The 26,724-nt window shown below is 43.8% G+C and overlaps 1 protein-coding gene across 1 annotated transcript in view; it reads left to right on the top strand.

Annotated features, from left to right (window-relative positions):
• ST8SIA6 (ST8 alpha-N-acetyl-neuraminide alpha-2,8-sialyltransferase 6) overlaps positions 1 to 26,724 on the top strand; it is a 47,822-nt gene that overhangs the window by 15,517 nt on the left and 5,581 nt on the right. The window contains exons 3-6 of the mRNA XM_063147616.1: positions 173 to 271; positions 13,021 to 13,107; positions 21,673 to 21,817; positions 25,810 to 25,919. Of these exons, the coding sequence (XP_063003686.1) occupies positions 173 to 271; positions 13,021 to 13,107; positions 21,673 to 21,817; positions 25,810 to 25,919 (441 nt within the window). The remainder of the gene's footprint in view (positions 1 to 172; positions 272 to 13,020; positions 13,108 to 21,672; positions 21,818 to 25,809; positions 25,920 to 26,724) is intronic.

Here is a 26,724-nt window from a genome sequence, read left to right as displayed (position 1 = left end):
CTTCTCTAGATGGAAACCACAGAATGAAAGCAAAATAGACTTTGCTGATGTTTCTTCTCCTCCCAAACTCTAGCTGTTGCTTATCTTTGCTTCACAGCAATGCATTGTGCCATTGCCAAGAGCATTTCTATATTCTTTCAAAGATGGATTTTTTTCCTTTTTATATAAACAGAACAACTTCTAATCAAACTGGAATTCGGAAGTCTGAACAAACCTCAAAATGCAAAGAGATGTGGAGCAACAATTGGTCGTCATCTATCAAGAAGAAAAGGTAGGCTGCCTGCCTCTGTTTTCAGTTTAGTTTGGTTTACATCCAAACGCAGCCATTGCAGTCCTGAAAAGCCAAACGTGTACATGCAGTTGTTCCATGTGTGATGCGCCATTGCAGCCCTGAAAAGCCAAACGTGTACATGCAGTTGTTCCATGTGTGATGCGCCATTGCAGCCCTGAAAAGCCAAACGTGTACATGCAGTTGTTCCATGTGTGATGCACCATTACAGCCCTGAAAAGCCAAACGTGTACATGCAGTTGTTCCATGTGTGATGCGCCTATCGCAGATCAGGGACATGATGGAGCCTTATTATAGCAAAGGTGTTGAACCTCGTTCAGCCTGAGGTTTAACACCTTTGGAGAAGGTCTTGGGGACCATGTTCCAGTGGGGGGCGGGGCCAAAGGCAAAAGGGGCAGGGCTAAAAATACCAGCGTACTTAAAAGCTCTTACCGCCAGTAACTATTGCCTTAGCTAGAACCTTTTGTTCTGCGACGGAGGAGGGAAGATCTCACGTTGCGATTAACCTGAGATCCCTCCTCCGTTTACACATGAGGCGCGACGATCTCAGGAAGAGAGGCGTCGTGCCTGCATTTTTTAAAAGAAAATGGAGTGCATGAACGCTTGTGCGCTGAAGGTAAGGGTTTTTTAAAATTTAATTTAGTTTCCCCGCTCCCCCCACCCTAACCCCGATTGGTGCAGCGCTCCTGAGGAGCGTTGCACCCCATGTGCAGCTCCCGGCTCCGCGCTAGTAATCGCGCGGAGCCAGGTCAAACCGTGGAAACGGGCCACACGTTCCGCGGTCTCGGACTCAGCCCGAGACCGTTGACAAAGCGGGCCCAAAGGGGAGGGCTCTATCTCGGGGCAAGGGAGGGATGCACAGGGATGATCCCGGGGTTTGCCCCAGGATAAAGCCTGGTCTAGCTAAGGCCTTCGTCCGAGGAGAGGCCTTTTAGAATGGGGGGAAGTCACAAAAGCCAGAAAGTCATCAAACAATCTTTGGTTGGAGGAATGAGGTGGGGCCAGGGGAAGTGGGTGTGGTTATTTGGGGGACCCTGAAGGACTGGAAAGGGATCCTAGAAGGGCTCCTGGACCTAAAGACCCTTGAATTATACGAACTTGGTCAAGACTGGAGATTGCAGGCTTAAGTAAGGAGTGGCCATATCTGAATCTAAAACTGGAATGTGTATTCTCCGACTCGAGACTGCGGAAGATGTGTGTGGGCGTCGCAGTTTGTCCCGGTTCCTTGCGAGGAGCCTGGAATCTCGCCCATTGGGTAGGGGGAGCGGGGGAAATTATTTTTTTGAAAAACAGAATTACCTTCTGCGCACAAGCGCTCCTTCTTTAAAACAGAAAAATGGCGGCTGCGATGTCACGCGCCGCGTGTAGACCAGTGCGACGATCTTGTGATCATAAAATCGCGAGATCGTCACAGTACAACCCCTTGGTCTAGCTGAGGCCCCTGCCTTCCCAGTTCAAGCCCCAGAGTCCCCGGAAGTATGGGACATTTGCTGGCCTGACTATTCCAGCTCTTCGGGCTTTTTGTGTGTTTTGAGCAGCACGTACTGTTTAAACGCCTACATCTTTTCAACAAGAGGCCTGCTAGGTCAGGTCGCACACTCAGGATGCTCTGATGAATCACAGCAGGATGCGATGCCACACAACACAGTCGATGGGTGCAGCTGCCCGCCTGTGCAGTGGTGTGTGCTGCAATTCTAGGCCATCGCTGCGGAGGGCCCAAAGTCTTGAGTCACACAGTTCAGCTACTGCTAAGGCTACAATCAGAGGAGGCCAATCAAGCAGTTGGATTTTGGAGCAGTTCCACACGTTTGGACTACGGCTCCCATAAGCCCCAGCCAGCATGGACAATGGTTGGGGATTGTGGGACTTGTAATCCAAAACTTCTGAAGGGCACAAAGTTCTCTACCCTTTCGTTATGGGGGTGATAGGGCAGGACTGCCCACCAGTGCCCTAGTGGACCCATGGCTTGCAAGGACATAGTGCTTCTATATTATCAGGGATGCTGATCTGCCACCCTCCTCGGGCTTCCCTGTTCCCTCCAAGCTCAGCCATAATTTTCACAGATGCCAGGACAGGGAATGTCTTTCCCCAGCTACAGTATATTGTTTCCTGTTGTAATGCAAACTATTTTGGGCTGGCTTGGTCTTGAATGGGGAATTATGACGCACTAGCTTTACAAAATTCCTACTTCTGATAGAGATGAAAACTGCTGGAGCTGGTTTGTTGATATGGATCAATACAGCTGCCAGTTGTGCGGAGACCCTTCTCCTGATCAGCAGTGCATTCAGCAGACTTAAGAACTGCCATGCTGGGTTAGACCAATTGCCTATTACAGGGATAGGCAACCTAGTGCCCTCTAGAAGTTTCAGATTAAAACTCCTATAAACTGCAGCCAGCGTCAGCGGCACTGCGCCCATCAGGGGTGGGGTGGGGTGAGCGGGGATTTTTTTTAAAAAAAAAAGCTTACCTATTGCACATCTTCTCCTTTAAGAAAAAAAACCACATGGTGGGTGCAACGCTTCTCCCTCTGAGGTTGTCACACGCCACGTGTGAACAGAGGGGGAGACCTTGCGATAAAAATATTGTGAGATTTTCACCCAATCCATCCTGCAAGGCCCATGTCTTTATTTTAAAATTTTGTTTTCTATGATTGCTAGCCACTTTGATTGCCATTTTCTTGGTGGAAAGGTGGGGTATGTAAATAAATTGAAACATTAGCCAAGGTATACAGGAGGTATTTTTTTCCTGTGTTCAAGGCTTAGGCCAGATCTACACGTTGTGTCAAATCATTACGATCCCATCAGGGCAACACTACGTATTTCCCTCTTGCGCATTTATACCTCGTAGTACACACAATGACATTTGTTGCAGTATTTGGCATAATGTTATTATTTATTATTATTTATTTATATAGCACCATTAATGTACATGGTGCTGTACAGAGTAAAACAATAAATAGCAAGACCCTGCTGCATAGGCTACATTCTAATAAAATCATAATAAAGCAATAAGGAGGGTAAGAGAATGCACCAAACTAACAGTATAAAGTCCGAACAACATCAAGTTTTAAAAGCTTTAGGAAAAAGAAAAGTTTTTAGCTGAGCTTTAAAAGCTGCGATTGAACTTGTAGTTCTCAAATGTTCTGGAAGAGCGTTCCAGGCGTAAGGGGCAGCCGAAGAAAATGTGGAATAAAAAGCAGGGATCACACCATGAAAGTGGTATATGGGATGTGGATGTGCCCCATCAGTGCACTTCAACACCGCTACAAAGCTGTGGTGTAGATCTACCCTTAGTTATATTTTCCTAGGGTTCAAAAATAACACTGGAGATTGGAGTCCCGTAAAGATCATCACTTCACCAACTATATTATTTGAGTTTTGAGTTTTATACTGCTAGATCGCTAATAATCAGGCCCAGCACTGCCAGAACCTATCAGCAGTAGGTCTGTAGGATTTGGTCAAGGGATCCTTTCAACTGGAGATTCCAGGGATTCAAAAACATGGGATATTATATATGCAAAATAAGTGCACTCTCACTGAGCTTTGGCCCCCTTCATTTTATGCTTGTTCATTCAGATCTCCTCATTACCTGAATTCATGGTGTGTCCTTCAAGTAGACCCAAGCCAATGTAAATGGAACTCCCATTGATTTAAATTTCTGATTATCCAATCATTTCAATGTCCTTCAGATTGTTTAACGATATAGAGTTGAACTCTAATCCATTATTGCTCTGTGATTGCCCACCAACAGGTTGGATTCAGATTTATGCTGGGTCAACTGAGCTAATAGAAGTGGTCTTTCCCAACCCTTCCTTCTCCCAGTAGCCCTTCCATCCCCTTGAAAATGCTACACAGAGTCAGAAGACCCTGGGGTGAGCTGTGGTCTGGGGTGAGGGGACTGGGATCCCCAAATATCAGGTCGAGGGGCCTTCCACAAGCTGAGCCTTTCCTTTCATGGAAAGTTCTGCTGTTGCAGAAGGTAGATTGTGGATCCAGCCCCTTGTGTAGCATTTGGTGCTGGAGACAGGACACTGGTTTTACCCAGTAGTATTTTATTTTGACTCGGTTGGCATGTCTTTGAGCTGATTAGAAGGTATTCAATAAATCATCCATTGGATAGCAGAAAAGTCTATAAATGTGATAACTGTTCTCTGTTGTGGCTGGGCCATTTACCCAGATAAAAACAAAACACATTGCTTGATCTGCACAATAAGTATTGGGTTGGGTATTTGGATTTATTAGTTATCTTTTGAGCACAGAGGGGACGGAATGAATGCAACCTTATAAAAGAATGAAAGAAAGAAGCTGTCTTGGTGGCAGGAAGCAAACAAATAATGTCTTGTCTGCAAAAAAATAAATAAAAAAAATCATGTAAGACAGAATGACAACAATCTAAACAGGGCTGTATAATGAAACACTACCCACCATTACAGATTCTATCTAACTAGAAAAGCCTTTTGTAGGAAAGGAGATAGATATGTTTGGAGATCCACCAAAGCTATTTCACATTTTTAAAAAAAGAAAAGGTAGCAAATTGTCGAGTTCTTCATTTAGCTGCAGATGTCTGGGACTGAATGGGTGTTGTGTCACACAGCATTCTGTTAACGTTTTGTTCTAATGCATCCTCAATAAGAAGCGTGCAAAAATTATCTCCTCCCAATCCTGGCTTTGTTGTGGATCATCAATGAACCTTTCAAAGCAGTGCAATACCTAAAGGTATCTGCTTCAATCCACATTCAGATCAATGTCCTCCCCGCTCCCACACACCGCTCTGTCTTACCACTATCTACCAGAAAATAGCCACCTTGGGAGTCTGTGTTGGATGAAATGGTGGGTAAAAATAAATGTGTTTTCAGTGGATGCCACTGCACCCGTCATTGTGAGTAGCTTCGATCCCTAATTCTTTTTATCCATCTTCTGTGGCAAACAACGATTGTGACGCAACTGAAGATTTCCTTTGGAGAACATTGCTGACGATGAAGACTACGTGTGTAGGTGGGAAAGCTGCTGTTTATAAACATTTCTAAACCTCAGGATAAATGGGACACGCAGGGAGCGGGATAGAAAGTGTCAAGAGTTTAAGGAAATAGAATAGAGCCAGTGTTCGTCAATCCTAAATCCCTAGTTGGCACAGTCAATGGGAAAGATTTGTTCCTCAATGACCTCAGTTGCTCTAATACCCTTTAGAATTAAGGATGCTCTTAAGAGTTGGTTTGGTACCATATATATTGGGTAAAGTCATGGAAAAATACAATTCAGGTGGATCATGTGGTTTTATCACCTGCCTTCCAACTGATCTTAGTATCTTGCTGCATGTTTACAGGGCATACCACATAAAATCAGATCTAGACAGATCTCTTTTGGAGTAATCTGGACAGGTGTTGGACAACAGGAAACCCAGTACTCCTTATTACAGCCTTCTCCAATCTGGTACTTTCCAGATGGACTACAACTCCCATCACCTCCAACAAGTATCACCAATGGTCAGGAATGCAGGGAGTGACCCTGTTCAGATGACACACTAAGCCACAGTATTTAAGCATTTTGAGATAAACATTATGGCCTCGAGTGTTGTGTGACTTAGCGAGTCGTGTGAACCATTCCTAACCATGATGGCTACATAATCACGGTTTAAACACGCTCACTAACCATTTGCTGCAAAAGGGTTAGTGGCCTAACCATGGCTTAGCGTGTTGTTTGAACAGGACCAGTGGCTGTGATGGCTAGGACAGATTGGCATTGCAGGCCAAGACATCTGGAGGGCCACAAGTTGTCCACCCTTGTTCTAAATAAAGGAAGTCGCATTTCACTGAGTGTAGGTAAGATGAACCAAGCAGGTGTTGTTTTCTTTCCCAGTGGTGCTTCATCTTGTCCTTGAATTGGGAACAAGATGGGTCACCCAGTACCACCATAGTTTGATCATGCTTGTGTGCTTGTTTGTCTCATCAAACAGAGAACTTTGGATGGAAAACTTCATGGTTTGCTGGTCAGTAGTTAACGCAAGGGGTGGTGTCCAAAAGCTCCTATCTCACACTGATTAAGAGACAATAATTCTGCAAATTGTCTCCCTCCTCAGTAAGGACACCTGTGAGGACATAAACAGTGACTAACCTCACCTCTTTCCTGTCATCTTGGAGAAATTACAGAAGGAAGTACCTGTAAGATACAATGTGCAATGGGATACCAAAGGCCTGCAGGGCCTTTGTGGAGTACAAGTTGAAAACGTGGCAGGGCAAATTCCCTGCAACACCTGCTATTCCAAGCAGTGCACAGGGTTCCAAGCAGGTACAATGCATGAACTCCACAGCCTTTCAAGTGGAAGGGAGTTTTGCCTATTAGCATTCCTCTCCTTGACAGGATTATCAGTCACAGGAACAATGCAGGTTTTGGTGCGCCCTTGAGCAAGGCATCCTCATGGACTCCCCCACCACCACCTCAGTGAGTCTGCCTTCTCATCAGCACTGTGACCAGCTGTTGCTGATACTGCTCCCCTTCCTCATCATTGCTTCAACCTGATTGCTTGCAATTCAGACAGCCAATGAGCAAGCAGGTATTGTCATCTATAGCTCCTCCTCCACACCACCACTGTTGTCTGGGCCGGAGTGATAGGTGGATGAACAAGCAGGTTGCCATGGTAAAGAGGAGGAGCAGGTCCAAGGAGCTCTTGTCAGTGGGCCCCTGCTCAGTGTGAGCCCTCGGCAGGGGCCCAAACATACCAATGCTGAATGCTGGCCTTCTTCAAGATGTCAGCCACACTAGCACCCCTCCAATGCATAGGCCAGACTAAGACCTAATCTACACCAAGTAGGATATTGCACTATGAAAGCGGTATATAAAAGGCAGGAGCCACACCAAACGGGATATAGTAGTATGAAAGCAGTATATGGTATGTGTCAATGGGCCCCAACAGTTGTCAGTGCACTTCAGTGCTGCTATAAAGCAGTAGTGTGGCTCCTGCCTTTTATATACCACTTTCATACCACTTTCATAGTGCAATATCCCGCTTGGTGTAGATGAGGCCTAAGGCTTAGCTAGACTTAAGGTTTATCCTGAGGTCGTCCCTGCCTGCTCCTGGGATATCCTGTGTGTCATTTACATGAACAGGGATGACCCCAGGATGATCCCAGGATAAACCTTAGGTCTAGCTAAGGCCTCAGACACAAGGGCCCAAGCCATCCAGCTTCCGACCCTTGACTTTTAATCCTCAGGATCAATTAATTATTTTTGTTTAAGGATAAAATACAACATAAGGCCTACTTAGAATAGACACAGGTCAGTCATAGCTGGGGTCCCATTCATTTCAGTGGGCCTACTGTAAGCAGGACTTATGTTCAATTTTACCATCAATGCTTGCACCCCATCTTTCAGCACTCCTGTGGCGGGCCGCAGGGCACTTCACAAACATTCCACGTGCATTATGCGTACAACTATATAGGTCCTTCATGTGACCATGGAGCTGGAGCTGAGCAAAACTACTTTGATGTACTTTGAAGCTGAATGTCGCTTTTTAATACATTGCCAATGCAACGACATCTCTTCTAGGCTCTGAGAATTGTTCTCATTTTCTGATCTCCAGCTAGCGCATGTCCTTAGGCAGCCATATGCTTTTAGAACCTCACAGGAGTTTCCCCTAGATGGTATAAAAGCCCCAAGTCACCTCCCTCCTCCTCCTTTCTGTTGTTTCAGCTTTGTAGTCTTTCTCTTAATTTATAGAGATTTTTCCCCTCGGGCGCCAGCCTTCTAAGAAAAAATATTCTGGAGTGTATGATGATCTTCAGCACCAAAGAATGGCACTGTTGAACCATTTTCCCTACAGCCCCCTTATGTTTTTCTTTGCTTGACTGAACTGTCATCTGACACTAATATTACCATACTTTTTATGTAAGCTTAGTAAAACCAGCTAAATTGAAGTGATTGGATTTTTAAAAGTCTTCCTCATTGAATTTGTCTATCAGCTACAATCTGTCAAGGTTGATTACATGGAAATGTTTATTTTTGGGAAAAGTAAGTGATGCTTTTCCTATGTCTGACCAAGCTGGCTGGGCCAAGTTTTTACCACAGTTCCCATCATCAAAGTCTCCACAAGGCCAGAGAGAGAGGGAGGGGAGAGAGCTCCATGCCCTATTGCAAGGGATAGGCACCCTGCTGACCTTCAGATGGTTTTAGATGACAACTCCCATAATCTCTGACCATTGGCCATGCTAGTGAGGCTGATGGGAGTTGTAGTCCAAAACATCTGGAGGTCTCAGGCTTACTTGCCTCTGCTTTAACATATCAGTAATAGGTTCCCTGACAGAGGTTTATATGCTGTTGTAGGTATGCCATTACTGGCTGCAGAGGTAGTGGAATCCTATGCTCCATCATGACTATGAATTTTTCAACATGAGGCTGTTAATTGGCAGTTAATCAACTTTATCTGCTTTCGGTTTCATCACAGAATTGAGATCTGAACACTAGACAAAAGAGTGTTTGTTTTCATGCTTTTCCACTACAAAGCCTCTAGGTGGCACTATGATATAGTGGAATAGCACAAATACCCAAGGTGAAATTATGCTTCCTTTCACTTTCACAATTAAATGCTGGATTTCTCTGCTCTAAAATACCGTGCTGCTTAGACACAGAAGCAAAACTGGGTGGGGGATAATAATAATAATAATAATAATATTAATAATAATAATAATAATAATAATAATAATAATAATAATAATTCTTACATGCCTCTCCACTTGGATCGAGGCGGGGAACAACAATGGATATAAAACACATTAAAAACTGATTAAAAACATAGCATACATGATTAAAACATCCTAAAAACATTCTAAAAACATTCAAAAATTTCATTGGGTAGGCCTGCTGGAATCACAACATTGTGTAAAGAACCCGTAAACAACTGTGAGTGCCTCGTGTAGAAAAGCCCTATGTAGGGGGTGGAATGGAAGGATGTAGTGATATGCGGTGTATTTTGGCTCTCCATTGACTTGAAAGAGATGGGTGATTTTTAACTTACATGAATTACTTTGCTCATGTAACATTATACTGACATAGAGATTATAGTGAAGTCCTGCTACTTTGTCCAACGTTCTCCCTGCCCAGCACTGCCCATATTTAATGTATAGAGATCAGAGAACTCAGCTTTTCTTGGTGCCAAAATTTATGGAGGGTTTTAAATATACAGTTTATCCAAAGCAACCAGTGTAAATCAGTGGAGGACAGCGGTGCAGTTGTATTTTTAGACCTAAGAAAGAGCTTGTATGTTTCATATCAATGATCACATTAGCTCTGGAAGACTTCACCCCCATCTGTATAGAACATGGGGCTGTATCTTTTCCAGACATCCAAATGGAAAACCACAATATTTCGCTAATAGGATCCAACAAAGTTGCAAACACATAGAGAATGGAAGGCATTCTAACTCTGAAATATGCATAACTCCCAAGAGAGAGCCTTTAGACCAAAGTAGGAAGTAAAATTCTATACATAGCCAGAAGGAAACCCCACTGAGTTCAATGAGGATTGCTACCAGATATGTAAATATATATACTTACCTGGGAGTAAGTCCCATTGAACTCAGTGGGGCTTATGTCTGAGTATATATGTATGGAATTTCATGTTAAAATATCATCTGAAGGCCAATAATAATAATATCGTATTTCTTCGATTCTAAGATGCCATCGATTGTAAGACGCACACTAATTTCAGTACCACCAACAGAAAAAAAGCTTTGATTCTAAGAAATAATAAATGCACCCGCGATTCTAAGATGCACCTCGTTTTTAGAGATGTTTATATGGGGGGAAAAGTGCATCTTAGAATCGAAGAAATACGGTAATAATATTTTATTTCTTACCCGCCTCTCCATTTTGATTGAGGCAGGGAACAACAGTAAATATAAAATACATAAAACTAAATTAAAACATAATATACATTGTTAAAACATCCTAAAAACATCCTAAAATTCCACTGGATAGGCCTGCAGGAAGAGATCAGTCTTGATAGCTTTCTTGAATGCTAATAAACTGTTAAGTTGACGAGTCTCCTCCGGCAGGCCATTCCACAGTCTGGGAGCAGTAGAAGAGAAGGTCCTCTGGTAACAGTTGTCAGCCTAATTTTGACTGACTGAAGTAGATTCTTCCCAGAGGACCTGAGTGTGCAGGGTGGATTGTAAGGGAAAAGGCGATCCTGCAGATGTGTAGAGGTATCCCCTCTACACATCTGGATGGTTCTTTGGTAATGTGGCTACTCTTTTCTCCCCCCACCCCCCAAATTGCACTATGTGACTTTCAAGGCGCAAGTGGAATTAATGCTGGCAACAAACACACATAACGTTTGTTTTTCAAATCTGAATTGTGTCTCTTTGCAAGATGCTTAATCAAAGGATAAAAAACCCCACACCATTCAGTCGTATGTGCATCTTTGTAGTCTTTGTGGTGGCTCATTTGCTACGATCCGGATGCTCCGCTTGAGTATGTTTCGGCAGACAAATATTTAGTTTCTGCTTTTTGTTTTTAATATTAAACATCAGTCTTGAACACAAAAGTGAAGCTGCTGAAAGAACCCAAGAAAGAAAGAAATGAAATTCAAGGCAAGGCACTGCTTTATGTTGCTTTCAAGGGTTGTCTCTCAAAACATCATTAATGTTTAAAAAGCTGGTTTAACAAGAAGGAGATTTTCCTTGGCACAAATGCAGGAAGGGATGTCTGTGTCAGAGGCTGTTTCAAGTAGAACTGCCAGATTTTTCTTCAGAAGCAACTCTAGTATCTTTGAGAGATCTGTGGTGTGGAGAAAAGGCCACCCCATTCAGCCAGAAATGCCCCAACTGGAAGAGCTTTGGTTGCGTGCTGACCTTTCCCTGTCTGCTCTGCTACAGTTCAGAGGCTTAGCCTACATCTCGGCTTTATCTGACCTGCCCTTTCCAGATCTGTTGGACTACAGTTCCCATCACCCCCAGCCAGCGTGAACATAATGAAAGTTGCATTCCCACACATTTGGAAGGCACCAGTTTTGGGAAGGCTGTCATATACCGTAGTAGGCAGAGAACTCCACAGAACCCCACAGGTCAAGGTAGGACCCGAATTACATCAGCCACCTAGTGTAAGAAGAAGGCACAGGCTTGCATTACATTGGCACACAATCCTTTATATGTATGGGTACACATTTGTAAATCATTACTATAATTTAGATAGAAATGCAACACATCTCATTGTAGTAGGGAAGGTGGGACCTTGAGGCTGCCTTCATGGTGCTGAGTTGGTGCCACTCTGCCACTAAACTCCACAGTATTGTTGCTGCAGGGTGGTGGCAAATAATCCCCACTGGGGGAGGCAGCCCGGGCTCCCTTGACTTTTCAGCTATGGCTCTTTGGCTCTTTGCCTCGGGTTGGCTCTGAATCAGCAGCTGCATCATATAACTGATGCAGCGCAGATTCTGAGCCACCCCAGGGCAACGACAACGTATAGACAGCCCCCAGGTAACCTGTGGGCCTTGCTCGGTTTGCTGTCCAAGTACTAAATGTTGATGTGCCACTTTAAGGCCACTGCTGCTCTCCTTTCTTATGGTTCTTTATCTTTAAAACAAGTATGACCTGGACAGCCTTCAAACAGAGGTCTGTACTCTATAATGTAGAAGACATGGGCACCCTACTTTGGTTACCAACGGGGAAGTATCATTCCATTACCTGATTGAACACCTCTCTTACCTGATGGAATGCCTCTCTCGACATGAACCTACCCATACACTGCGCTCAACATCTAAGGTCCTCCTCCGAGTGCCTACTCTGAGAGAAGCTCAGATGGCATCAAGGGAGAGGGCTTTCTCTCTGATGGCCCCCCAATTATGGAATGTTCTCCCCGACGAGGCTTGCCTGGCACCAACATTGTTATCTTTTCGGTGCCAGGAGATTTTCTCTTCTCCCAGGCATTTAACAGCATTTAACAGCATATGCTGGGTTTTTAACTGACCCAAGAATAGTTGTTTTAAATTGATATTGTTTCTTTTTATACTTTTGGTGGTTTTAAATTTTGTATATCTGTTTTTAATGTTCATTGTTTTCAACTTTTCCAAACCGCCCAGAGAGCTTCGGCTATGGGGTGGTATATAAATGAAATAAATAAATAAATAAATTTCAACGCAGGGGTGCAGAACCGTTTTCAGTTCGAGGGCCAAATTCCATTTTGTGAGCTCTCAGGGGCCACATTCCAGTGACGGGCAGAGCCCCAAATGCCAAGAATGCCATTTTAGGTTAAAGCTCTCTGACTGGCAGCAACTAAGCTTAAGGAGAGGCATTTCAACCTTTTCAAATGGGGAAATAACTGCAAAAAAGCCAAGAAAACCCCAATCAGTCTGAGGTCAGAGGAAAGGGGTGTGGCCTAGTGGGGACCTCTCGAGGGCCAGATTGGAATGCTGGGCCTGAGGTTGTGCACCCCTGATTTAATGATTAAGGATAATAGAGAACTGACAGTTTGCCCTATCATACCTTGAAGGACCATGGTAAGTGTGGGGGAGACACTGAGAGGCAAGAAATGTTCAAACTCCTATTCAAACTCCTCCTCAGGTAAGTTCATCCGGCTTCTGTCTCAGTGCCTTTTGGTAGAGAGCAAAACCTTTCTGGGGGGCACCAAAGCCAGGCCAGCCATCTCCAGACTGCCTACGTCACACAAGGATTGAAGAAAACCATGTTAACAGTTGTGTGCTTTTGATGCAAATGTGTGCCTCTATTCTTCTAATCTTTTTTAGATATTCTGAAGACTATTATTTGCAGATAGTGGGGAAACTACAGAACTGTACATGGAACAGGAGGCCACAAGAATATGTCAAATTCAGGTAAGGCAGCAATCCTATATCCACTTACCGGGGAGAAAGCTGCATTGAAACCAGTGGGATTTATTTCCAAACAGACGTATGCAGCATTGCTCTGTAAATGTTTTTCCATGGCAGTTTGCTGGAGAAAATGTGATATATTGAAATAATCAAACTATGAAAGTGTGATGTACTGAAATAATCAAATGATGAAAATGTGATATACTGAAATAATCAAACAATATTTTTAGATCTCTCCTAAAGTATACTGTCGTCTGATTTTTTTTACTACTTTGGGAATACAATGCTGTATTAGGGAAATTTTCAGTGGTGCAAAAATGAAAGAAACGATCAGTTTCATCTAGCTTCACTCCATATTTGTGGACAAATAACAGAACTAACCAGTATTAGCTTTGTAGGTTTAATATGTTTAGTAGTAAAGCTGATGCATCAGTCACAACATCATGTGTCTGAAAAGGCCCTGGTAGGAAAAAGGGGGCCGTAACCAATAGGAACACTTAGAAAGTATTTTCACAGATTTCCCCAACCTGAATGTTCTAGCAACTCCCATCACCCCCAGTCAGTTTGGCTCTTCTTGGAGGAAAAGCCTATCAATGGCCAATAGCCATGACAGCTAGCCTACCTGCAGAACCCAGAGCCTGTGAATACCATTTCCCAGGAACAATCACAGGAGAGGATGCACTCTTCTGGCTGTCCTGCTTATGGGCTTCCCAGAGGCATCTGATTGGCCAGTGTCCCTTGGTCTGATCTAGAAGAGCTCTTCCTATGCTCTTACGAAAGAAGGAACCATGATATCCGTTGTTCACAATGCAGCCAACGTTCTGAGCTTTTATGTCCAATTGATTTCAGTGGGCCAGGGTGAGCTCCTTGCCGAAGCACATTTCCTTTGGTTGGATCATGCCCACCACCATGATTGTAAAAGATCTACTATGATAATAACTTCCATCCTTTGATCCATTGCAGCATCAGAAGCCCCATGGTTTGACATAAGCCCCATTGATGTCTGAAGTTATGGGAGATATTTCCACTGAGGTTAATGGGTCTGGGATCACGCCACTACATACTGATGATGCAGATGTGTGGGGATGAGGGATGGAAGCTAATAATAATCCAGACATGCCCAACCAGGCTGACTGGGAATGGTGGGAGTTGTAGTTCAACTCGTCTGGAAGGTACCTGACTGGGGAAGGCTTATTAAACAATACCAGATACACAGATTTAGGGCTTATCTTCCATTTTAACTCACATGTGGCAGCCATGGCATTTTCCTTGTAGCAGATTATCATGTGGCTATTTTTCAGGGGGGGAAACCACAGGTCTTAAAAATAAAATAAAAATCTGCTTTAAAAGGTTCATTTCTACAGCTGAAACAGAATGTGAACAGTAGGCCAAACTGCATTAGAACTGTAGGCGTTTCCAAATCTAGCATTTTTGTTTTTGGTCAGTGACTGGACTAATGGAATGAGGGAGAGAGAAAAATGTTTTTCTTTCTGCATGCATAACCACTGTGTTGCCAGTAGTTCTGAGGAGAAAATATTTCTTTAACAAGCGCCTGTTTTCGTGTAAACTCTCTTTCCTCAATCTCTCTTCCTTTTTGCACTTTTTGGAAACAGGATATTAAAATTTTTCAGAGATCTTGCTTTGTCAACACATCAGAGGCTGCCAGGAGTTCTGATCTTTGAATGCATCTGAGAAAACAGAGTTTTCTGTTAAGAGTTTACTGCATTCCCTGCATTTCTCAGCTTGAGTACGAAGACATAGTGTGTATTGATGCCCATGTCCCCATGCACAGGCCTAGCCCTGTTAGAGAAGCCAACTCAACAACCCTCCGGGGTGACCAAATTCCAGAGAAGGCTGTTTTAGCTAAGCAAGTGTCTTGAAGACAAAATTGCTGCCTGTACTTTTAAAGGAGGCTCATTTGGGACACTGAGCCTACAATCCCATTTCCATTGACCTGGGAATTAGCCCCATTGAACTCAGTGGGGCTTACTTCTGAGTAGACATTCATACCAGAGGTGTAGAGCCTCTGGGGATGTTCACACAATGCACTAACCCATACTCAGTGGTTACATGTGGGTTGTTTGTTGAACCATGGGTTAGTGTGTTGTCTGAGCCCAGGACATTTTCCACAGGGTGGCTTGTTAACCATCCAGTATGGCTTTTTAACCACCCTGAACAACCTAACAACAAACCATGGGTTCTCAAGGTGGCTTGTTTGATGAAAAATAAGCCACACTGCATGGTTAACAAGCCACCCTGAGGAAAATGTCCTGGGTTCAGACAACACGCTAGCCCACGGTTCAACCAAAAAACACACACAATGGTTCAACAATAGCCCAGACTCAGCCACTGGTCATATTCCATTCTGGAGAAGTTTCTGGGGGCCTCAGTGAAGGGTAGGGCTGAAGACAAAAGGGGCAGGGGGGCAAATTCCATTTCAGAGAAATGGAAGTCCAGTGGTGGGAGGGGAAGACAAAAGGGCAGAACCAAAAGAAAAGAAAGCAAACTGTATACTGATCAGCTCTTGATAATTTATTGTTAAGTTTTTCAGCATATCATTGCTTTTCATTGCTTGGCATAGAATCAAACACCCAGGTGGAAGGCAGTAAAATGATGATGATGATGATGATGATGATGATGATGATGATGATGATGGGCCAGCTTTGGCTGTCCACCATTATATGTTGCCAATTGCTGCTAAAACCACCAGAAAACAGCCCTGTCTATGGTTTCTGGTGGTGGGTCATTGCATTTGATAATAGGCACTGACACATGCAGATATGCACATCAGTGTGGTGTCTATGAGTAGAATGCAGCTATGGTAAAGTCCTACTTAGAGTAGATCCAATGAAATGAAATTACTAACTGAGGTCCCATTAATTTCAATGGGAAGTAGGACTTTAGTTGGATTCTACCCCAATGTTCCCGTGTGTCACCGAAAAGCTGTGATGAACACAATGGGTTGATGGAATCAGATTGTGATGAATGTATATTATATCTAAAATGGCTAACAAAGATCAGCCAATGAAATACACATCTGTAACAAGTTCATCAGCATCGACCTAAGGGTAAAATTGGGCCTTGAAAGAAAGAATCAGAACTGTTTTCTGTATTCTCTAAACATTAAGAGGGAGTATAGGACTTTTAATGCTATTATCGCTATGTTAATGATTTGCTTTGCTGAAGACCGTTCTGTCACACATTCCTGTCTATTATTTGGCACCACATCTAGCATTCGAGAAGGCCGGTATTTAATTAATGAGCATCTTGAAGTTGTAAGCACGCGGAGAGTGCGTGACATCCATCACTGGCAAATGTTCACTGACACATCATTTAAAACTAAAAGTTCGAAATGGGGAAAATGTCAATCACAGACCACAGTCACAAATCAATTCTCTTTGGCTGCTCGGTGAACCACACGACATACTAATTAACCTACATTTTTGCGCATGCTGCTGCCCCAAATACCGGGCCATTATGATTCTAGGGTAAAGCAACCATTGAAATAAAGTGACAGAAAGCTTTAGGGCAGATTGACATGTTATATGCACACACAGGTAGCTAAAATAGCTCAGGTAAAGTAGCTTCAGGAGTGGGCAATTTTAAGCAGAGGTGTGGAGAAAATGGATAGGGAGACATTTTTCTCCCTCTCATAATACTGTAACCCAGTGGGTTCATCCCGTGAAGCTAGTTGGTGGGAGATTCAGGACAGATAAAAGGAAGTGCTTCTTCACACAGCACATAGTTAAACTATGGAATTCGCTACCACAAGATGTAGTGACAGCCACCAATTTGGATGGCACAAAAAGGGGTTTAAATTCCTGGAGGAGAAGGCTATTAATGGCTACTAGTTCTGAAGGCTGTGTGCTACCTCCAGTATCCAAGGCAGTGAGCCTATATACATCAATTGCTGGGGAACATGGGTGGAAGGGTGTTGCACCATGTCCTACTTGTGGGTCCCTGGTCAACAGCTGATTGGCCACTGTGTGAACAGGATGCTGGATTAGATGGATCCTTGGACTAATCCAACATGCCTCTTCTTATGATCTTATGCTGCTGGGGTGCTTAACTCCTTCCCTGCTTGCCATGTTTCCACCCTAAACCACCCCTACCTGCTTCTTCTTCCCATCTCCATGATGGCAGGGGAGGGAGTGGCTTTGGGGGGGGGCATTTGGATTGGAGAAGCAATAGACAGGGAAAGGTCAACACCCTTTCCCACTAACGCTTCTCCACTCAAAATCATCCCCCTTCAAAGCTGCTTTTCCTTAGGACAAGTGGCCATCTGACTTTAAAAACAAACAATCACATGCGTAACGTGTAATTTCCTCTGTAGGTTCTGTCCATGTTATTACTTGAAAATAATAACTGTAGATTCTGAGGTTCATGTCACATCACATTCCAATCAAATCCAGATGTGTGTGTGTGTGTGTGTGTGTGTGTGTATATATATATATATATATATATATATATATATATATATATATATTCTGTCTATGATCTTGTTTCATAACTCATCCAAACTCTCTCAGTAGTTAATGAGCTTCTTCTTCACTCGAATTTCCCCACAAGCTTACTTGTGATAGACTAAGTACTGTAAATTTATTTTCCTTCTTAATTAGTGACCTTGTTGCATTGTTATATGTGTCCTTCCTTTTTGTTGCCTGTATTCTAACTCAATGGTGTACTTGGGCCTAGAAGGGCAGAAACAGGCAGCCCCAAGAATAAAATCTACTTCCAATGGCAATGTTGCAAATTGCAACTCATGCCGCAACATCATAGGATCTGGCTGCCAGAGAGATAGACGTGGTCATTCTCAATCTACTAAAATGTAGGGTGACCATATGAAAAGGAGGACAGGGCTCCTGTATCTTTAACAGTTGCATAGAAAAGGGAATTTCAGTCGGTGTCATTTGTATGCATGCAGCACCTGGTGAAATTCCCTCTTCATCACAACAGTTAAAGCTAGTTATACTAGGTTGACCAGATACAAAAGAGGGAATTTCACCAGGTGCTGCATGCATACAAATGACACTGGCTGAAAATCCTTTTTCTATGCAACTGTTAAAGATACAGGAGCCCTGCCCTCCTTTTCATATGATCACTCCACCAAAATGGGATGCTTGCTGCTAGAGCTGGAGCAATAGGGTGAGAATACATGTATTTTGCTCATTAGATAATGTTGTCCACCCACTCCCTGTAAATATTGGAAATGCCATGATGCCGCCTCACACAGCCTGAGTACCCACCAGGTGAAAATCTCGCTGTTTAATAAGGGAGCTGTTATGGGCTTGCATCTATTTTAATGAAAATCTTGCTGCTGCTGGCTTGATTGTTGCGTGCGTTCACTTTAAATGTGTTTGCTTTGCAGCGTTATTTTTATTTTAAAGCACGTGAGGCTTTTTAATTCATAGAAAACTAATCAATACATTTTGTATGAAGTTTTATCAAAAATTGTCTCTGACAATGTCCAAGCCGTAGGATGGGTAGGGCGTTGGGAGGCAAACCAAGTGACCCTAACCTTAAAGTCTCCGCTCATTTGATATGGGCTAGACCAGGCCTATATCCCGGGATTGTCCCGGGATCATCCCTGTACATCCAAATGACACACAGGGGATCCCAGGAGCAGGCAGGGACGACCCCTCCTTTTGCCTGGGATATTCCTTAGGTCTAGCTAAGGCCATGGTTTCCAAAGGGGAACATGTGTATAACTGCAGTTGCTGAAGAGCCTCATCCATGTTTATTTTGACATGAGCTGATTGATCACTCAAGAAAGAAAAATGAATAATTTTAAAATGCATTTGCATGATCACCTGGGTCTCGCTGATGCTTTGCATTAATATACTACTGCTTGGCTGCCTTCTACCACATTAGGTGAAGCATAACATTAATTAGAAACTACTGTTTTCTTATTAGTTGTGAAAACCTTTTTTTAAAAAAATGCCAGACCATTTCTGGTAATATTGAAGTATTCCTTTTTTATGCTGGGAGTAATCAAGAGGAAATGTGTGCACCATCTTTGTTAATGAATGTTATCCATCACAAAGGCATTTCATTTGATGTTTGGATCTTTCTTGAAAACATAAACTTGTGTTGCACAGCTCGGCAGTCTTCTCCTAACTAGAAGCGAATGCTCTAGAATACTTTTAAAAAATGGAAACATTGCAAAAGGGTTTAAAGCAGGAAAGCTGGCTCCAGGTTTCTGGGATCTTTGGGCAAGACATCTTCAATGATCCATCTCCAGTGGAGCCTAGTGGCTCAAGCTTCGGTGGGGCAGAGTTTTAGTTAGAACCAGCCTGGAGCTATCCAAGGTGCTGAACCCTATCACCAGACTGGGTCCAGTACCTTGGATAGCTCCTTCAGATTTCTGGCTGGAGAAACCAGCTTCCCCCGTCTCTCTCAGTGAGTCTACCATATCACCCGTATTGACACTAGATGCTCCTCCTCCTCCTCCTCCTCCTCCTCATGACTCAGACTTGTGTGCTTGACAGGCGGACAGCAAGTGAGGAAATAGAAATAGGCATCTGCTCCTCTTCCTTCTGACCACCACCATTGTCTGGGACAGAGTAAGAAGCAAGTGGACCAGCAGGGTGCAGCGATGAAGAGGAAGAACAACTCCAGGAGGTTCTTGTCAGTGGTCTCCTCAGGGGTGTGGGACCTTAGGTGTCCATGGAGTTTCTCCTCTTCACTGTTGCAACTTGCTTGTTCATCTGCTTCTAGCTCTGGCCCGGACAATTGTGGTGGTGAAAGGAGTCACAGGAGATACTGGTGTGTACTTATTTACTGGTTCACTTAGCAGCAAACAGCTAAGATCCAGTGAATTTAAGTAGTCTAGATTGCATGATATGCAGTCTGTTACTACCACACTTAAAAGCAGAAGAACTTCCAGTCGGGCTGCAATCATATACCTATTTACCTGGGAGCAAGTCCATTGAATTCAGTGGATACTTTAACTTTTGAGTAGATACGTTTGGGATTGCAATATGAGGCCACTGTCTAAAGCAGGAGTGGGAAGCTTGTGGCCCCCCAGATGTTTTAGATAACATCTCCCATCGTCCCTTAACATTGGTTATGCTGGCTGATGGGAGTCATAGGCCGAAAAAAATTTGGAGGGCGACAAGTTGCCCACACCTGGTCCAAAGCATGGCATTTGGAGATCCCATTATTTATCAGCCATTCCAACATTAGATGACAAATAAAATAAATGTAAGAATCTCTTATTCTTTTAGGCGAAAATGCAGTAGACTTTTTATGTCTACTAACAGTAAATGAGCTCTTTTGTTTTATTGTGACCTGCATCCTACAGTGGCTTCAATTTCCAAGGATGCTGAAAATAACTGTTAAAGTTTTTCAAATACATCACCCATAACAAGACTATAGGTTCCATGTAGCATTTGTGGTGATGAGGCTGCCTCTACTTTTAAAAATATGCCCTTAGTAACATTGGGTTGGATCCAGATTTGGTCATACTAAGAGTAGACCCCATTGAAATCAGTGGGACTAAGGCCATATCTACACCAAGCAGGATATTCCACTATGAAAGCGGTATATAAAAAGCAGGAGCCACACCAAGCTGGATATAGTGGTATGAAAGCGGTATATGGTATGTGTCAATGGGCCCCAACAGTTGTCAGTGCACTTCAATACCTCTATAAAGCAGTAGTGTGGCTCCTGCCTCTTATATACCACTTTCATAGTGGAATATCCTGCTTGGTGTAGATGAGCCCAAAGTATGACTAAATTTGAATCCAACCCATAGCATCTCCCATTGATCCTATTTGTTATATCTGTTTTTCTCTCTCTTTCTCTCCCCCCGCCCCCCCCCCTCATATTTACAGTAATCACATGTTAGAGATCTGGCTTTTGCTTGTGTTTTAAATCCATAAGCAAAACCAGATTTGGGCTCTTGCATACTTTCTGTAGTAGCTACAACACAATGCAGGGTGTTTGTCTGCCAAAAACTCCAGGGAGTGTTAAAGGCTTCCTTATGGCATGCCTGCTATGGCAGCATTCTTGCATCTGGGTTTGACAAGATTGGACATTTAAGAAGCAGTACATACACCCTCCAAATTTATCACACTAGAATGCACCACCCATGCTTTATCTTTAATTTTATGTATACATATATTGAGTTTGATTAATCTTTAATGTCCATATTCTTTGTTTTAGTCTAGGGGAGGGCATTCCACAGCCAGGGTGCCACCACAGAGAAAGCTATTTCCCTTGTCCCATCATAGCGTATGTGTTGTGTTGGTGGGATGCGGAAGAGGGCTCCTCCAACAGATCTCAAGTCTCGGGGAGGCAAATAAGAACAAATGCACACATAAGAATAAATACTGTCATTCATCACATCGCCATGACATGCTCCTGCTAAAAACCTGGAACCTTCTTAAAAAGCCAAACCTGAGCGAAGAGCAATCCAGGGAAGCATCCTGAGGAAGGATTCACACGCCGTGCTATAGTTATTCACAACACGAATAAGAAGCTGCGCTTATCTGGCATTTCTTGGCCACCCCTACAACACTCATTAGACTGAACTTTTTTATATTTTTCTTCATTTTTCTTTTGCAGGTCAGAGCTTGCTTCATGCTGCGATGCCGTTCACAACTTCGTCGCTTCTCAAAACAACACCCCACTGGGAAGCAATATGAGTTACGAAGTGGACAATAAAAAAACCATCCACATCACTGAGGAGATTTTCAAGATGTTGCCTGAGGTAAGAAGAGCTCCTTTAACATTTTTTTTAAAAAATACCAGAGCTTTGCTGCATTTTTAAAAAGAATAATACCTTCATTCTTTGGTATTCTTTGGTATTGTAGTCAGATCAGGCAAACAAGATTTATCTCCCTCTTTCTTGCAGCTGCCCTGTACGCTTGCTAAGAGTCTCTCCAGAGGGTGGGGAGCTACTGAACATTGGGTCTGTGACTGTAATAAGTGAAATGAAGATGAACGTTTTGGGCTGTGTAGTATGAGGCTGCAGTGAGAGTGAGCAGAGGAACTGTGCACGGACCAGAGTTCTGCCAGTGTAAGATCCGTCTATCTGATTTTGGGTGCATCTCAGTTCCCCTAATATGGCATAGTCCATAATGTTCAGTAGGTCCCATGACCCTTCAGAAATGATTTTCTGGTGGTACAGGAAGCTGGAGGGGGAAGATAGGAAGAGAAAAGCAGTTGTGCAATCAACCTCCTGCGCATGCAACCCTTTCACCCCAGAATATCAAAGGGTTTAAGAAAGGGGCGGACAACATGCACCTGCCATTGTGGTGGCCACCATTAAATTCAGTGGAGTAGTGGTGGCAGTAATGTGGCCTGTCGGAAACCCCCCCCCCCCCCCGCAATGTTGCTTAGCCTTGATTTACGGTATTACCCTTAAAAAAGAGGCACATCTATGCTCTTTAAAAATGCTCGTGGAGAAAATACTTTCTTGTGCTTTATTAAACATAGCTCCACACTCATTTTAGAATGAACCCCCCATTTCTTCCATAGCTTATTAGAACTGGTGATGCTTACCAAGTACATTGGCACAGGATTCATAATCCTGTGGCATAGAAGAAATAGAGGGTCATTGGTACTAGGGAACAGTAGCCAGGACAATGGAATGATGGGAAGAGGGAAATCATAGCAACAGTTGCTAACAGGATGGAAAGTTGAGAGGGTGGCTGTTGAAAAAGGCAATGGGAAAAGGCAGAGCAAACAAAGTGGGAGGAAATTAAAGGTTTTCTTTCTGAAGGGGGTTCACCCATCATCACACCTGATAGACTGATCCTTGAAGGTCAGAAGAGCTGCTGGGGGAAGTGGTGGCAGGAGGCCTGCGACATGAAGGAAAGAGCTAGGATACACTGCGCAGGTTCACATGTAATAAGAAGCCACCATGGAGGAATTTCCCTGCAGGTCTTCTTGTCGTAGCAATGACCGCCATTTTAAATATTTGAGCCACATGGGGTAGAATGCACTGTAGCTTGTCATTACAGTGAGGGTGGGTTCTGGGTGGTCCATCAAGCACCCTAAAAACACACACTTGCCAGGTTTGCATGCAAAAAACTATGGGCCTTCCTAGACGAGGCCTTAGCGCGCTTTGTGGGCCGGTTTCCCTGCTGTGCGTCCAGGTGACGCACAGGGGAATTCGGCACCAGGCCGCACTGAGGCCTTCTCTAATGCGCCATAAGCGAAGTCGCTTATGGTGCGCCTTTTTCACAGCCCCAGCCTCAGGCCGGGGCTGCGAAACGTCTAGGAAGGTCCGTGGCTTTTTGCGGCTACTCGCTTACTCGCGAGTAGCCACGAAAAGCCACGGACCTGGCACAGCGCTCATACGAGCGCTGTGCCCATCGTGCCGGGTGTGTGTGTGTGATCCGGGGGGGGGAGATGGGGGAGGGAAGGCCGGACCGGCAGGAGAGGGGATGGCGGAGGGCAACGACCGGGAGACGGCGAGGGGATGGCAAAGGGCGACGACCGGGAGATGGTGAGGGGGGGGGCAGAGGGCGATGACCGGGAGATGGTGAGGGGGGGCAGAGGGCGACGACCGGGAGACGGCGAGGGAGGGCGGATGGGGGGGCTTAAATAAAAAAACCCTTACCTTCTCCGGCGGCTTCGGGCCCCACATGGCCCCTTTAAAAAAAAAAAAACCATGGCCGACGCTGCAGGGCTTGCGTCGGCCCTATGCGTCGGCCATCTAGGAGGCTGGGCAGCGCGCTTTAAAGTTGGCACGCCGTCGCCCCGCCTCCCTGCCGGCTTATCCCGGCAGGTCTAGCAGAGCCCTACAACACATACCCCACCTTGGTTGTCCCTCCATGAGGAAATTCCCCACATGATGGCTTCTCATTACATGTGTGTGCAAAACAGCAACTGGAATCAAGGAACAACAAGTAGGGTCTAATGGCAGTTACAGTAGTTAAAGGGAGGGAGGGAATTCTAGTGTTATTAGAGTTCAAATAAATACGGCTTTGTTGATTTATCCAGGTATTTTGTTTTATTTTTTAATCTGGCCAATAACGTTCTCTGGGGGAATCACAAACTGTTTAAAGGCTAAGATGCAATACAGTTAAAAATATGAAATACAATCCAGCTACTTAAAAGAATACAATACAATGCAATGCATTTGTATGTCTGTACCCTTTAACCCCCTTGCCAGATTTTCATTTAAATGAACCCAAGGCCCCTTTGGGCCATACATTCAAATCCCACCTTTCCTCATTCTGAAGCCAGCAGGCCATTTTCGAACAACCTGCTGCTGTTGGTAGACCTGGCTTCTTTGCAGAGCCAAGGATAGCCTGGCTTTCTTGCTCTCCCACACTGCCACCTGACAGGGTAAACAGCCCAGAGAGCTTCGGCTATGGGGTGGTATATAAATGTAATAAATAAATAAATAAATTAAGAGCTGACGGAGGGAGAAGTCTGATGAAGCCGGCTTCTCTGCAGAACCGATGGAGTGGCTCTGCTCCTTTCTCCCCTTTGCTGAAGCATGATGGAATTTATTTATTTATTGCATTTTTATACCGCCCAATAGCCAAAGCTCCCTGGGCGGTTTGCAAAAATTAAAACCATTCAAAGTATAAAACAAACAGTATAAAAACATGATATCAATCAATCTTTATTGACAGTTAACAGACCACCATTAAGCATATAAGTGCACAGACATTAATAAAAATACATGATGGTAAAAAAAAAAATCTGCAAAAATGCTAATCAGACATCAATAATGATCAGACATCCATAAGTGGTCTAATGAGAATAGCCAGATTCAAAAAATTGGCCACTTGCTCAGTAATAGGCTTATTGGTACCTTGAAGTAAAAAAATCATAAGAGACTCAGGAGAGTGACCGGGAAAACGCTGTATAATCATAAATATTAGGTATTTCCTGGCCTCTTGATAGTAACTGCAGTAAAATAGTACATGCAAGATGGACTCCACCTCGACATCATTACAGGGGCAGCAACTAATAAAAACATGATATAAAATACAATATAAAGCACAACCTGGATAAAATCAGCAGCAGTGCAGAAATAAAAATTTAAAATACAAATTTAAAACAGCAAAGTTAAAATTAAATTTATAGACTGTTACTGGACCTAGACTGGCAGCCAGTGAAGTTGGAAAAAGACTGGCATGATGTGGTCTCCTTGGCCAGCTAACAGTTGATGGAGGGAGGAGCCTGATGGAGTAGACTTCTCTGCAGAGCCAATGGAGAGGCCCTGTTTTCCTTCTCTCCTTCATTGCAGCCTGATTAGATGTGGACTTAAATGTCACATGACCAGGGCTGGGTAAGACCTCTGCCTCTGATCCTGGGAAGCTGTTGGCAGCCCGAATAGATAATATTGGGCAAGATGAACCAATGGACTGTCTCAGTATAAAGCACCTTCATGTCTGGCTCCATAGACACAGTAGACAGATCTGAATTCCCTGATGTGCACTCGTAAATTGGATCTAAAGGGTAAGAGAAGGTAAAGAGGAAAGGAGTGATGCTGTTCGCTCATGGTTTGGTTTTTGGGATTCTACTCAAATCAAGAAAAGATGATCCACATTCAGCAGCTGGTATAGGCATGCAATGCTCTCTCACATACCATTTACTAGAAGTTTATATATATATTCTTAGAAATACATAAATGAAAATTACAAGGAATGCATTTCGATTTGCATATATCCAGAAAGACGGATTTGCTTAAATTCCACCATTCAACAATGAATGTCTCTCCCTTGTTTTTGTTTTCAGTCGCAGCCTCTGGATTATCCCTTCAAGCACTGTGCAGTGGTTGGGAATGGGGGGATTCTCAAGAGCTCCAGTTGTGGAGCAGAAATTGATAAATCGGACTTTGTATTTAGGTGAGAGATTTTAACTACGCTGTAAGAAATATAAGGAAGTATGAAACTCATTGTCTAGGCTATCAGTTTCTGGCCCTGTTCAGCAGATGGCTTTAGCCACAATGAATACGGCTTTTTACCTTAAGGCTTTTTGCCTTATTCACTGTGGTTAAAGCTGTGGCTTAAGGTGTCTTCTGAACAGGGCCTCTGACCCTGTTCAGACAACACACTAAACCACAGTGGTTAAGTATTTTGAGCTAAACATTATGGCTTAGCATGTAATGTGAACCATGATGTAGGCCGTTTCTACACCAAAGGATTATCCCAGGAAAATGGAGGGATCGTCCCTGCCTGCTCCCGGGATCCCGTGTGTGTCATTTGCATGCACAGGGACGATCCCGGGGAAAAAGGCAGGTGTAGAAATGGCCTTAGTGTGTTGTGAGCCATTCCTAATCATGGTGGCTACATAACCATAATTTAAACATGCTCACTAACCATTTGCTGCAAATGGGTTAGCAGCCTAACCATGGTTTAGTGTGTTGTCTAAATAGGCCCATAATGTGCAAGCAGAGAGGCGTATGTTATTTTACTTCATGATCAGCCTGCTATGTCTGCAGTTGTGTTCAGCCATTTTCCTCGTCTGTTTTCATAATTTTTAAATGTGTTATCAAAAGTTCATGGCTTCTACCAGCGGTGTAATGATGCCCTTGGAAAGTGCAGGTGCTCATCATGACATTCCTTGCAGCCTCTCCCAACAAGTAGAGTCTAAACATTCAGGTTCCATATCAAGGAACCAGTTCTAGCCATTTTTATCTCCACCAGGAGC

This window comes from Elgaria multicarinata, chromosome 1 (assembly GCF_023053635.1).
Source record: "Elgaria multicarinata webbii isolate HBS135686 ecotype San Diego chromosome 1, rElgMul1.1.pri, whole genome shotgun sequence".
NCBI lineage: Eukaryota > Metazoa > Chordata > Lepidosauria > Squamata > Anguidae > Elgaria > Elgaria multicarinata.
Note: the sequence above shows the minus strand (reverse complement) of the source record. Positions and strands in the feature narration are given on the sequence as shown.